The sequence below is a fragment of the Marmota marmota genome, unplaced genomic scaffold (assembly GCF_001458135.2).
Source record: "Marmota marmota marmota unplaced genomic scaffold, marMar, whole genome shotgun sequence".
Taxonomy (NCBI): domain Eukaryota; kingdom Metazoa; phylum Chordata; class Mammalia; order Rodentia; family Sciuridae; genus Marmota; species Marmota marmota.
In genome coordinates, this window is record NW_025999900.1 from 40,546,347 (window position 1) to 40,561,571 (window position 15,225).

The window sequence follows — 15,225 nt, forward strand, 5'->3', positions numbered from 1 at the left end:
CCCCTTCACTTTCTTTTCTTTTTTACCCAGTGCTGGGGATCCAGCCATGGCCTCAAGCATGCTAACAAGCACTCTACTACTGAGCTAAATCCTAGCCCCTAGTTTGTTATTTTGATGGTGGCCATTCAAAGTAGTGTGAAATGAAATTTAGTACATTATTTAGATATGATTTGCAGGTGTTTTCTCCTATTTACAGATTACCTTTTTTCTTGGTTGATTTTTTTTTTTTTTAACGTTATGTGCTGTTTTTAAGTTTGGTACACTGTCTACTTTTGCTCTTGATCTTTAATTTCTTTAATAGCAATATTTTGTAGTTTTCAGTATACAGGATTTGGGGGGCTCCCAAGGCCACCCTCAGGTTCAATAATGCATCTGAATGATTTACAGAACTACCAAAAGCTTTTATATTCAAATTACAGTTTATTACAGTGAAAGGATCCAGATTAATCTTAGCAAGGGCTGGGGATATAGCTCAGTTGGTAAAGTGCTTCCTTGCATGCACAAGGCCCTGGGTTCAATCCCCAGCACCACAAAACAAAACAAAACAAAAAAACCCAGATTAACCTTAGTAGAAGAAGGCACATAGGCAGGGCCCAGGGGACACAGGCACAAGCTTCCAGTTGTCTTTTCCCAGTGGAGTTTTATAGATGGCACTTAATTCTTTTGGCAACAGGTTTTAAAACTTATCAGAGTTTTGCCAACCAGGGGAGCACACCCGACCTTGGTGTCCAGTGTTTTTATTAGGGTTGGGACAAATAGACATGGCTCTATTTCTCTATCCCCTTCAGAGATCAGGCTGATACTATGTGACCCAAAGCCCTACTGTAGATCACGTTTCTAGCATAAAGTAGCTGGTTTTACCCAAGTCCTCTTAAAGATATAAACAATCTTAACAGGCAAGATATTCCAAGGACTCAAGAGTATCTTGCAGGAAATAGGCAGAAACTGAAGCTTATTTTGTCGTATGCATGGTTTGGACAACCCTCAGGTGCTGAGTTAATCCCTTTACAATAAGCCTTTCATATCTTTTCAACCTTCAGTCTCAGCTCAGGTATTTTCGGTCATATTGTCCAAAAGTAGACCCATCCCAGGTGTTCTCTACCATTCTGTTTATTTCTTTTATAGTACTATTGTACTCTGTAATTATCTTTATTGGCCGTCTCTCTGTTTCAGAGCTGTACATGAGAGCAGGGACCTTTTTTTTATATATAATTTTGTATTTGTTCTTTTTCATTATACGGGACAGTGGAATATATTTTGGCATATCATACATACATGGAGTATAACTTCCCATTCCTGGGATTGTACATGATGCGGGGTTACACTGGTCACGTATTTTTTTTTTTTTTTTTAGAGAGAGAGAGAGAGAGAGAGAGAGAGAATTTTTTTTTTTAATATTTATTTTTTTTTTAGTTTTCGGTGGACACAACATCTTTGTTTGTATGTGGTGCTGAGGATCGAACCCCGGGCCGCACGCATGCCAGGCGAGCGCGCTACCCTTGAGCCACATCCCCAGGCCCTGGTCATGTATTCATACATGAACATAGGAAAGTTATGTCTGATTTATTCTACTGTCTTTCCTATTCCCATCTCTCTCCCTTCCCATCATTCCCTTTTCTCTAATCCAGGGAACTTCCCATTCCCCATCCCCTACGGTATTGTGAGTTAGCATCCACATCAGAGTACATTTGGCTTTCAGTTTTTTTTTGTTTTGTTTTTTTTTAGAGAGAGAGAGAGAGAGAGAATTTTTAATATTTATTTTTTAGTTCTTGGCAGACACAACATCTTTGTTTTTTTGTATGTGGTGTTGAGGATCGAACCCGGGCTGCACGCATGCCAGGCAAGTGCGCTACCGCTTGAGCCACATCCCCAGCCCTTGGCTTTCAGTTTTTTGGGGTTGGCTTATTTCACTTAGCATGATAGTCTCCAGTTTCAACCATTTAGTGACAGATGCCATAATTTCATTCTTCTTTATGGCTGAATAATATTCCGTCATGTATATGTACCACATTTTCCTTATCCATTCGTCTGTTGAAGGGCACCAGCAACTAGGTTGGTTCCATAGCTTAGCTATCGTCAATTGAACTGCTTTAAACATTGAAGTAGCTGTGGCACTATGGTATGCTGATTTTAAGTCCTTTGTGTTTTTGCCGATGAGTGGGATGACTGAGTTGAATGTTGGCTTCATTCCAAGTTTTCTAAGGTATCTCCATACTGTTTTCCATGGTGGTTGCACCAATTTGCAGTCCCACCAGCAATGTATGAGCATACCTCTCCCATCCCTCACATCCTGGACAACATTTATTGTCACTTGTATTCTTGATAATTGCTATTCTGACTGGAGTAAGATGAAATCTCAGTGTAGTTTTAATTTGCATTTCTCTCATTGCTAGAGATGTTGAACATTTTTTCATATATTTGTTGACCAATCCTATTTTCTCTTTTGTGAAGTATCTGTTTGGTTCCTTTGCCCATTTATTGACTAGGTTATTTGCTTTTTTGCTGTTAAGTTTTTTGAGTACTTTGTATATCCTTGAGATTAATGCCCTAGTAGCAGGTGGCAAAGATTTTCTCCCATGCTATAGGCTCTCTCTTCATATTTTTGATTGTTTCCTTTGCTGTGAAGAGGCGTTTTAGTCTTATACCATCCTGTTTATTGATTCTTTTGGGAGGGTGGTACTAAGGATCGAATTCAGGGGCACTTGACCACTGAGACACATCCCCAGCCCTATTTTGTATTTTATTTAGAGACAGGGTCTCACTGAGTTGCTTAGTGCCTCACTTTTGCTGAGGCTGTCCTTGAATTCATGATCCTCCTGCCTCAGCTGCTGGGATTACAGGCACGTGCCACTGCACCTGGCACATTTATTGATTCTCGATTTTATTTCTTGTGCTCTAGAAGTCTTGTTGAGGAAGTCAGTTCCTAAGCCAACATGATGGAGAGTTGCTCCTACTTTTTCTTCTAGTAGGTGCAAAGTCTGGTCTAATGTCTAGGTCCTTGATCCACTCTTGAGTTTTGTGCAGGGTGAGAGATGGGTATCTAATTTCATTTTGCTACATATGGATTTTCAGTTTTCCCAGCACCGTTTGTTGAAGAGGCTATCTTTTCTCCAATGTATTTTTTCTTAATATTTTTTTAGTTGTTGATGGACCTTTATTTTACTTAGTTATATGTGGTGCGGAGAATCGAACCCAATGCCTCACACATGGTAGGCAAGCACTCTTGTACTGAGCTACAACCCAGCCCTCTCCAATGTATTTTTGTGGCACCTTTTTTTTTTTTGTTTTTTTTGTTTTTTTAAGAGAGAGTGAGAGATAGAGAGAATTTTTTAATACTTATTTTTTAGTTTTCGGCGGACACAACATCTTTGTTTTTGTATGTGGTGCTAAGGATCGAACCCGGGCCGCACGCATGCCAGGCGAGCGCTCTACCGCTTGAGCCACATCCCCAGCCTGGCACCTTTGAATAGTATGAAATAACTGTAATTATGTGGGTTTCTCTATATGTCTTCTTTTCTGTACTATTGGTCTTTTTTTTTTTTTTTTAAATATTTATTTATTTTTTAGTTTTCGGCAGACACAACATCTTTGTTTGTATGTGGTGCTGAGGATCAAACCCGGGCCGCACGCATGCCAGACGAGCACGCTACCGCTTGAGCCACATCTCCAGCCCATGTACTATTGGTCTTCATGTCTGTTTTGGTGCCAGTACCATGCCGTTTTTGTTACTATAGCTCTGCAGTATAATTTAAGCTCTGGTATTGTGATGCCTCCTGAGGGCAGTGACCTTATCTGTCTTGTTCACTTGCTATGTCCTAGCATAGTGACTAGAACATAACAAGCATTCAGTATTTTTTTTATTTTATTTTTGGCGGTGGTGGAGATTGAACCCAGGGCCTTGTGCGTGTGAGGCAAGCATTCTACCAACTGAGCTATATTCCCAGGCCTAGTCTTTTTTTAAATTAATCAATGAATCTAATAATTATTACTTAGAAACAAAAACAAATTTACCATTAGCCAAATGGCAAAAGATATGGATAGATGGTTCATTAAAAGAAAAAGTGTTCAAATTTCTTGGTCCTAAGAGAAATTAAAATTAAAATTACACTGAAATTTCTATATTTTACCTATAGGGTTGGCAGAATCTAAGCAATGGCTAACAGAACATGTTGTTAGCAAGGGTGTGGTAAAGTAGGTGGTCTCTTACTTTGCTGAATCTCTAAATTCTTAAGGGAGTGGGTGTCTATGTGGGATTTGGCAAAATATATCAGTATGAAATGTGAATATACTTTATTCTACCAATTATACTTTAGAGAACTTACCCTAATATGCCCACATACATGTTAAATGATTTATGGGAGCATTTATTGCAGCATTGTATGTAAAGCAAAACATTGGAAGGAAGCAAGTTAAATGTCCATCATTAGGGGATTGGCCAAATAAATCATGATACATTCCTATAATGGCTATTAACTTTTCTTTTCTTTCTTTCTTTCTTTCTTTTTTTTTTTTTAAACAAAAGGAATGAGGAGCCAGGCATGCTGGCATGTGTCTGTAATCTCAGCTTAGGCTGAAGAAGGCTGAGGCAGGCTGAGGCAGGAGGATCACAGTTTGAGGCTAGCCTGGGCAACACAGCAAAACCCCATCTTAAAGAAAAGAAAAAACAAAAAAAACTGAATATGGATGTAATGATGTCTTTATACATTGATATATAAAAATTTCTAAGTTCAATGGTTAAGTGAAGAGGGCCAGAGATGTAGGTCAGTTGCCTAGCATACACTAAACCCTGGGCTTAATTCCTGGTACCAAAACAAACAAACCAATCCATGTAGTTGGTGGAGAAGGCAAAGCATAGTACATTTATTTTACTACCATTTATGTGAATATATATTTATGTGTGCCTGCATATGCATGGAGAAACTTAGGAGTTGCAGGAGAACAGTAACAGAAGTAAGCTGGGAAGTTAGGAAATGAGGTAGATTGTGTAGAAGGAGGTGATTTATTATACATATTTTTATAGCTTTTTTACTTTAGAATCATGTAGGTGTTTTATGTTTTAAATAAACTGTACCATTTAAAAAAGAAAAATTGAATCAGTTTTAAGCACGCCTGTAATTCCAGCAGCTTGAGAGTCTGAGGCAGGAGGATGGAGAGTTCAAAGCCAGCTTCAGCAACAGTGAGGCACTAAGCAACTTAGTGAGACCCTGTCTCCAAAAGAAATACAAAATAGGGCTGGGGATGTGGCTCAGTGGTCGAGTGCCCCTGAGTTCAATCCCCATATCCCCCCCAAAAAAATTAGTATACAAAGTATCCATTCTTTGTAGTATTTTAGATAATGGGGGAAAGAGAACTAGAAATTTTGAGTGTGACTGTTGTCGAGGAGACCATTTTAGTCTGGAGGTACAGCAGGGTGGGGTTGGTACTTCTTCTTTATGAACCAGAACATCCAGTATCGTGAATGAGCTTGTGATGGCCCCTTTCCTGCCTGACTTACGTAATAAACAGTTCATATAGCTTAATAGGAGGGCTGTGGTACCAAAAAGAACACAGGTTTTGTTTTTTGGGTACCGGGGATTGAACTCAGGGCACTCGACCCCTGAGCCACATCCCCAGCCCTATTTTGTATTTTATTTAGAGATTGGGTCTCACCGAGTTGCTTAGCGCCTCACTTTTGTTGAAGCTGGCTTTGAACATGCAATTCTCCTGCCTCAGCCTCCTGAGCTGCTGGGATTACAGGCGTGTGCCAACAAGCCCAGCAGAACACAAGTTTTGAAGCAGGAGATTAGAATTTGATACCTTCCTCAGCTGTTTTCTGGTTTTAAGATTTTGGACTAGTTGTTTCTGTAAATAAATGAGATAATGTGAGAGTGCTGTATGAATTACCAATTACTATGTAAAGCTAGCTATTATTACTTGTATTAATCAACCCATCAAATTGGTCAGAATCATCTTGCTGAATATTAATCACAGAGGTCACAGTTCACCCAGATGGCCCAGTCACTTCCTTTTCTGGGAGAATAAAAGTCTGAATTTTCTCAACTCTGCTGTTCCTCAACTATTGTCACACTGTGTCCCTGCCCTCCAGACCTCACCTTCCTCTTAATCATTTCCATGCTGCTGGACTTTGGTCATGTGGTAACTTGGGTTCAGCAAAAATTATCTTTCTTGGCAGGTTTCTGTTTTTAATGCTTTGCAGTAGTTTCCTTTCCACTCCCCATAGGATCTGGGTTCTCATAAACACTTTCTCTGTGCCACCTACAACTTACTTCCTGATCTCCAGACTGAAGAAGAGGGTGCAGAGATGCCTTTGTGAGGCTGACTGTTTTCCTCTTCTCGCCCCCTACCCATTTCCATTAGTTGTCATTCCCCTGTCTCACTATTCAGTCTCTTCTCTTGGGACCTCTATACTCTGACCTGACTGGTATGCTCAAGTTTCTAACTTCTCTAAAATAGCTTTTTCGAGTTTGGGTTCCTCTCTCATCCAACTTTTTTTTTTTGTTTGTTTGCTTAATTTCCATTAGTTCCCCAATCCAATATGATTTATCGTCTAATTTCCCTCTTCACTGTTGCACTTGGTGAACTTCGCATTGTCAAATTCAGTGAGCTTTTGCCTCTCCTCCTCCCTGACTGTTGAAACTGCACTCCTCTCTCCCTTCTATGTTGTGTGAACTCTTCAGGGTGTCTTTCCCTCTCCTGTTCTCTAATGCTTTTTCTCTCATCTCCTGCTGCTTATGCCTAGGATTATTCACACTTCTTGATCAGCTTCTCACTGTATTTTTCCTTCCACCAGCTGTTATATTATATTAATGAGTAACGTGTCCATACCATTTTGTGTTTTCTGTCTGTACTCTTCCCTGCAATTTTGTTGATTCTCATAACTGTAGAGTAATGACTGCCTACCTCTTCTCTAAGCTTGACTTTTCTATTGCTAATTGCCCTTGGACTTTCCTACCTGGTTGCAGGTACTTCAGATTCAGTTATATTTCTAAAATATTTCTCTTCTCTCCAGCTTGCTTATCTTTTTGTGTACCCTGTCTATATCAGTGCCATCATCATCAACTTGATCCCTTATAGTTGACGTATAATTTGCAACAAGGCCTACCTATTCAACTTCTGAAATATTTTTCTCATGCATCTAGTTTTCATTGCCAGTCAGATTTCTTAAAAATGAAACATAATCTGATTGTATCACTTCCTTGACTTTAGCAATCTTTATTACTTTTTTAATTGCTTCACGATAAGGTCTAAAGTCCTTGGCATGGCAAACAAAGTTCTCAACCATCTGTTCCTTAAACTAACTTACAGAGTTTTGAATATTGAAATAAGAGCTAAGTACAGAGTCTTAGCTCTTATTTCAGTATTGCTACAGCAAAGTATCTGGAATATAGTAGAATTTTGAAAATTACTTGTGGAATAGTTATATCAGAAATGAAATAAAAAGAACCCCCAGCCCTCACCATGCCTGCAGAGCTCATGTTGTTTTGGGACTGGCAAGTTAGGAGGTGGTTGAGAACTTGACTTCTGGAGGCAGGGTGGCCTGTGTTCAGAACCTCTGACACACAGTAGCTGTGACTATTTCCTCATTTGTGAAGAAGTGATGACCAGGTGAATGTGAGAATTAAAGGTAATATACATATCACAACCTCTGATACATTAGAATTATTTTTCTTTAATATTTCTTTTTAGTTGTACACAATGCCTTTCTTTTTATTTAGTTTTATGTGGTGCTGAGGATCGAACCCAGGGCCTTGCACATGCTAGGTGAGCACTCTACTGCTGAGCCACAACCCCAGCAGGAATTATTTTAAGCCATTATTAAATGGAGAATGTGTTTTTAATGAGTAATAGTAATGTTCTACAGCAATAGTTAGACTCTGTAGTCAAAAATGAGGTACAAACCAGGTGCAGCAGTACATGCCTGTAATCCCGGGGACTCAGAAGCTGAGGCAGGAGGATTGCAAATTTGAGGCCAGTCTTAGCATGGATTTTAGTGTTATTAATGAGACTCTGCCTCAAAATAAAAAATACAAAGGATTTGTCAGGGGGTTGCTCAGTGGTATGGTACCCCTAAGTTCAATCCCCAGAGTAACAGGGACCAACAGTCTACCTTCTGTTCACTTACCCATCAGAAGGAGGGGTACCTAGGTTTTTTTTTTTTTTTCCTTTTCTGTCACCTATTATTTTTTTTAATATTTATTTTTTAGTTGTAGTTGGAAACAACACCTTTATTTCACTTGTTTATTTTTGTATGCAGTGCTGAGGATCGAACCCAGGGTCTCGCACATGCGAGGCGAGCGCTGTACCGCTGAGCCACAACCCCAGCCCACCTATTATTTTTTAAAAACATTTAATACTTATATTTTAGCTGTAGTTAGACACAGTACCTTTATTTTATTTATTTATTTTTATGTGGTGCTGAGGATCAAACCCGGGGCCTCACATGCGCTAGACAAGCGCTGTACCGCTGAGCCACAACCCCAGTCCCTATATATATTATTGTTGCCTTTGTTATTTATTCAACCCTTTACAAAAACCAAGTTTTAAGATAGGAACCTTGATAGCAAAAGAAAAATTCAACTTAAAGAATAAGAAAAGATAAGCCCAGGAGCCTAGGAAGTAGCTCAGTGCTAGGAAGTACCTAGCACGTTGGAGGGCCTGTGTTTGGTCCCCCAGCACTGTAAAAAAGAAAAGAAAGTGAAGGGGTGGGGAGAGGGTGTGAGGAAGAAAGAGAGAAAGAAGGAAAGAAAGAAAGTAAATTAAAGACCAGGATAAATATAAAAGTAACAAAATTGTATCTGGCTTAAGAGTTTGAGGAAAGTAGAATCTCAGAAAGTTTCTAATTTCATTCATCAGTCATTCATTAAGTATTTATTTATTGTTCCCTTATATAGAGTGTAGTCAGGATGTGGAAAATAAAGATATGGACCATCAGAATTAAGGCCTAGTTGCTCTCTAGGGGAGTTTTTTCAATTTTTGATATATTAAAAATTTAAATGTGTTTGTGAAGATAATTGTAACTTTATATGCTATAGAATAGCATATAGAACTAATGCAGAGAGATTCCTTGAGCAGCATGGATTTTAGTGTTGTTAATAATGGAGGTTAGATAGTTCCTTGTGTAACTGATGTGAACCTGCCTAAAGACACTTCTTGAATGTGAAAAGGTGAGCCTACTTTGCTTGCAACTGCTACAGATAAAGGTTTGATAGTGGTGTCAGTTTGTAAGACAAACCTTAAAGTTCAGTTCAGTTGGCTTAGGCTGAGAATGGGAGGAGAGAGTGGGGTGAGCCAAGGCAATGGTAAACCATCTAGACTTTTGAACTGGGTTCAATCCTCAGCACCGCATACAAAAATAACTTTTGAACTGCACACTGCCTGCAAGTTGGCTCTTTCTTGTCTCAAGTTTTTAGAACTCAATGACTGGCCTAATTGTTACATATTTTGTTTTTGATATAGAACCCCTTATTCTGCTGAGGGTCTGATTTATTAACAATATTTTTCTTGTGCTTTTAGAATGATAATCGAGAACGGCAGGATCATGGTGATCGTCGAAGACCTGGGAACCCTGAACCAGTATCTAATGGCCGACCGCAGGGTGACTCACGGCAGGTGGTGGAGCAAGATGAGGAAGAGGATGAGGAGCTGACACTGAAATATGGCGCCAAACATGTCATCATGCTCTTTGTCCCTGTGACTCTCTGCATGGTGGTGGTGGTGGCTACCATCAAATCTGTCAGCTTTTATACTCGGAAAGATGGACAGCTGTATGTATGAGTGTTTTGTTTCATTGTTCTTAAGGCCATGTGGCTTTTCCTCACTGTGTTATCATCACCTTGAGGGCCTCTGCACCGAAGGAGCATGAAGGAGTCCATTTCTCTGATGGCCAGAGGCAATAGAGAGAATTAGGGGGTTATTACTTGGTGCTTTAAGTGGGAAAATGAATGCTGCAATCGTTTCATGGATGGTGTCATTGGATAGGGCTGAATTTATTTGGAATTGAACAAATTAAGCATGATTTTCCTTCCTCAGGGCCATAGGGCCATTGTTCTTGTTTGGAATGTTCTTTTCTTTTCTAATTTTGGTGGATAGATTTCTTCTCATTTTGGCTTAAATGTTAAATCATCAAAAGTAACTTCCCTCATCTCCTAACACCTCCTTCCTAATATTCTTTCTCACAGCAGCCTATTCTTTCTTATTTGTCACAATTTGCAAAAATATATTTATTTACATTATTTAATGTGTGATTTCCTTTATAGTAAGGCCCATGAGAGCACTTTGTCTCCAGAAATAAATACTCAGGAAAAAAAAAAGTTGTTAATTGTAAGAATGAATATCTAATGTAACCTAGCACTCTCTAGAGTTGGGGAACTATCATGTAGATTCCACAGTGCTGTTGGTGTTGCCCTTGGCCACCAAGAAAAATGCTCCAATTCAGATGTCATCTAGTCCTGTCTCTAAGAACTTGAATTTTAGAATGTGAATTTGGGAAATGTCTGAAAAACTGCATGGTGTTCTGAAAGCCGTGCTATTAGCCTTCTGGTAGTATGGCTGAGACATGAGTGAAGGGCAGGGGTAAGAGGAAGTAGCCTAAGGGATTGGGGAATAGTATCTGTATAAATCAAGACTAGGTTTGGCTTCATACTACAGGACAAGGGTTGGCAAGCCCCAACCAGTAGGTCAGCTCTGCCTGCCTCCTATTTTTGTGAATAAACTTTCACTGGAAAAAGACCATGTCCATTTATTTATTTGTGTCTATGGCTACTTTCATACCTCAGTAGCAAGAGACCATGTGACCAATAAAACTAAAAATATTTACTATCTGGCCCTTTATAGAAAGTTTGCTGACCCTGTTAGAAACAAAACTGGTTTAAATGGTACCTTTTTCTCTTACCCATAGAGCAGCACAGAGGTAGGCTGTCCAGATTGGTATAGCAGCTTTACGTTCATCAAGTTCTCAGCCCGCCCGCCCGCCCTCCCTCCCTTCCTTCCTTCCTTCCTTCCTTCCTTCCTTCCTCTCAAAGGTTACTTCAGACTCCAGAATGGAGCCCCTCCCTTCATCCAGAAAGCAGAAAGTAGTGGGGGAGAAAAAGGCAGAGGACTTCTCCCTCTCAGCAGAATGCACTCTTCCTCAGAAGCTCTTTACACAACATCTATTAAAATTCATTGGCCATTCCTTAGTGTCATGGCCATATCTAACTACAAGGGAATCAGAAATAAAGTCTTTTAGCGGGATACATTGGCACCTGGAAGTATTTTTATATGAGTGAGATAAGGGAAGGTGGATATGTGACATTGTCTCAAAACAACTCTAGTTCTCATCACTACAGATGAAAGACAATAATTATGCACCATATTGTCTTCCTTTGCCAACCATTTGTCAACCTAGGTAATTAATGTTGCAGAATCTGATTATGTAACAGATTAATAAACAGTGGAGAATACATTTGATAAGGCAATTATTTCAGTACAAAGCATCCACTAGGTGGAGCCAATGCCTGGCTCACATAAGTTCATCTCTCCATATCTTAGATATTTCATTTTATTTTGAAGCAACTATTAGAGTATAGCTATATTCTTAGGTTAAAAATTCTGAGCTAGACTAGTGAAATGGGCAAAAAATGACTTACAAGACATTAATCAAAAGGAAAACAAAATTATAGTGTTGGAGGGAATATGTGGTTTGGGATATCCAATAACACTTACTTAACCAGGGCTTTTGTGTTTTGTTTTATTATAGAATCTATACTCCATTCACGGAAGACACCGAGACTGTGGGACAGAGAGCCCTGCACTCAATTCTGAATGCTGCCATCATGATCAGTGTCATTGTCGTCATGACTATCCTCTTGGTGGTTCTATATAAATACAGGTGCTATAAGGTGAGCTGTGATAATGCTTGCTTTCTGCCTTGTTGTGTGATGAGTGCATCTTCTTGTCACATATCTTTCTTGGTTTAGTAAAGAAAAAGGTCTTATCTTTTAGACCTAAGTTAGTTTTTATTTACCTTCCCCTCATTGTGGAACATTTTAAAAATAAAAAAAGGCATAAATGTGAAACAAATATTTTCATGTAATATCACAGTCTAAGTGGTTTTAACATTTCAGTTCATGGTACATTTATGATATTCTGCAGGCATATACTTTAAAACCTTTGTGTATCAGCTCAATTCACAAATAGCAAAAGGAGCCAGGCTTAGTAGTGCATGCCTGTTATCCCAGAAGTTGAGGCAGGAGGATCGCAAGTTCAAAGCCAGCCTCAGCAAAAAGTGAGGCACTAAGCAACTCAGTGAGTTGCTTGTCTCTAAATAAAATACAAAATAGGGCTGGGGATATGGCTCAGTGGTCCAGTGTCCCTGAGTTCAATCTCCGGTAATGCCAACCCCGCAACCAAAAAAATAGCATAAGGTAATTGTCCCCATAAAATTAGTTATAACCAAAAGAATTCAGATTCTCACATTTGAATATAGAATAAGGTCACCTTCAGATGCTAGTGTTAGACTCCTTGGTGAGTCTAACACTAGCATTCATACCTTGGTTCTAAATTGCTTTCCATTCACGTACCGTCCTTCCTGTGGTAGCACTCTTTCTTTCCTTGCAAAGTGAGGTCAAGGGGTTGTACAGGAAAGACACAGTTACAACCCCCAGCCTCTCCTCCCCTTGTTCTCTCACTAAGTGACTCCTAAATCTCAGCCCTTTGGCACATGTTTCAGACTCAAGTCTCAGAAAATTTACAGTTTACTAGACATTATAGAGCTTTAAGGTTATTCTCAAATAATATAAATTATAAATGTTAACTTTCCAAATAATGGAGTCTACTCATTTCCTTCTAGTATTTTCCTGTATATATTTTTAACATGTTTAAAGTAGATAGTCAGTATGTGTCCTTTCTTAACTTTTACTCTGATATAAGCATTTTCCCATATTATAAATTCTTAGAAAAAATTTCTATGGCTGCATAATTATTGACTCAATGAATATATTGTAATTTATGTTTTCTAGTTTCTCTGATATTGGATATTTTGAGTTGTTTTCAGTTATCCGCTATTTTAAAAAATGATATCTTTATGCGTAGAATTTTAAAAATTATTTCCTTAGAGTACAGGCCTAAACATGGAATTTTGGGGGCAAATTAACTGTGTTTTAACTCTCAGTATGCTAACTTTATCCAAAAGGTTGTATCAATTTGTACTTTCCCCCACGTTCACCAGCATTGATTTTTTTTTTAAATATTTATTTTTAGTTTTTAGGTGGACATAATATCTTTATTTTATTTTTATGTGGTGTTGAAGATCGAACCCAGCGTCCCGCAAATGCCAGGCAAGCGCGCTACTGCTTGAGCCACATCCCTAGCCCGAATTTTTTTAAAACTATGCTAATTTTTATAGGCATGCATATGTATTTCTAAAATTTATTTTATTTCATTTATTATTTGTTTTTTGATCCTGGAGATTGAATCTGGGACCTTGCTAGGCAAGCATTCTACCACTCAGCTATATTCTTAATCCATAAAACAAATGTCTTAATTTAGTTAAGATCAAACATCCTTTCAAAGCTCACAAGCTCTAAAGTAATATAGAATTTAGCCTTACTTGTTCAACTTCTGATTGGGCATATATGTTAGCCTAAAGTGGTGAGTATTTGTGGTCTGACATTATCACATGATGACCATTGAAGATGGAGGTATGTATGATAATGGGTTGTTGTCAATTCTCAGTAAGCCAGAGCAAGTGATTGGATCTCTCCCCCTGCTTTAAGTATGCTCTTTCTTAGTTTTCTTTATGTGTTTTATCAACATGGAAGTGCTTACTGCTGGTTCCATTTCTCTGCTTTATTAGAATTGCTTAGTGAATTTTTTTTTTTTAAATCATATGGTACTTTTGTTCTTCTGTTTCTTTTTTGGATTTTATAAGGGGATGGAATTTTACCTTTTTTGTAATCTAGAAATTACTTCCAGATTTTTTTTCTTTTTCAAAATTCCTGTGTAATTGAATAGATGGGGCTCTGGACTCAGTATTGCATTTCCTGAGTTCTTTTTCCTGGTGATCTTAGGAAACTGTTAAATTTCTGTGTGTTTCATACTTTCACATATAAAAGAGAAAGCAACATCTTTTTTTAAAAAATATTTTTTTAGTTATACATGGACACAATATCTTTATTTATTTTTATGTGGTGCTGAGGATTGAACGCAGGGTCTCACATGTGCAAGGCAAGCGCTCTACCCCTGAGCCACAACCCCAGCTCCAAGAAAGCAACATCTTTAAACGACCCCTCCCCTCTAATTTTAAGCATGAATGGATTTTCCCAGCTTCAGGCAATGGTGTGTAGAGGACAATATATAGCAAGCTATGCAAACTATATCTGCCTGGTTTCATTTCATCCTCACACCAGCTCAATGGAACAGGCCCTACTGTTATCCCAGTTTTTCATATGAGGAGTGTTGGGAGGGCTCACGAGGCTAGTGTGGGTTGGAAGCTAGGTCACTATGGGGCTTTGAGCCCAGAGTTTGGCCTGGATTGATGCAGAGCCAATACCTAAGACTCCTGTCAAATCCAACCTCTTTTGGATTTATGCCTCTGTGGAAACTGCTTGTCTTCTGGTTGCCAGTATTTTGAACTTAATTTCTCTGGACCTTATTGCCATTGGCTTATTAGTCACCCTCTTCTGCTTGACATTCTTTTTGATGTTCACTTATCTCCCTACCTTGGTCTTTGCAGTTTCTCCTAAGGCTCACCAGTTTTGAATCTCATACATTGAACTGTTTTTCTCTCATGGAAAATTACGTTCAATTTCATGGTTTAAGTTTACATCCTCAAATACAACTTTTTATTTTTATTTATTTATTTAGAATTTTAATATTTATTTTTTAGTTTTCGGCAGACACAACATCTTTGTTTGTATGTGGTGCTGAGGATCGAACCCAGGCTGCATGCATGCCAAGCGAGCGTGCTACCGCTTGAGCCACATCCCCAGCCCATTCAAATACAACTTAAAAAAAATTTTTTTTTATTTTTGATGAATCTTTATCTTATTTGTTTATTTATACACGGTGCTGAGAATTGAATCCAGTGCCTCACACATGCTAGGCAAATGCTCTATTATACTGAGCCACAACCCCAGCCCTCAAATACAACTTTTAGTTAAATATTTTTAGCTTAGAAGTCTGCTTATTGGGCTGGGGATGTGGCTCAAGTGGTAGCATGCTTGCCTGGCATGCGCGCGGCGCTGG

General features: G+C 38.8%; 1 protein-coding gene across 3 annotated transcripts in view; it reads left to right on the plus strand.

The window, feature by feature from the left end:
- The window catches only part of Psen1 (presenilin 1), a 65,613-nt gene that overhangs the window by 22,035 nt on the left and 28,353 nt on the right, over positions 1–15,225 (plus strand). For all 3 annotated transcript variants that reach the window (XM_015493596.2, XM_015493610.2, XM_015493603.2), the window contains 2 exons: positions 9,514–9,764; positions 11,738–11,879. In XM_015493596.2, coding sequence (XP_015349082.1) covers positions 9,514–9,764; positions 11,738–11,879 — 393 coding nt within the window. The remainder of the gene's footprint in view (positions 1–9,513; positions 9,765–11,737; positions 11,880–15,225) is intronic.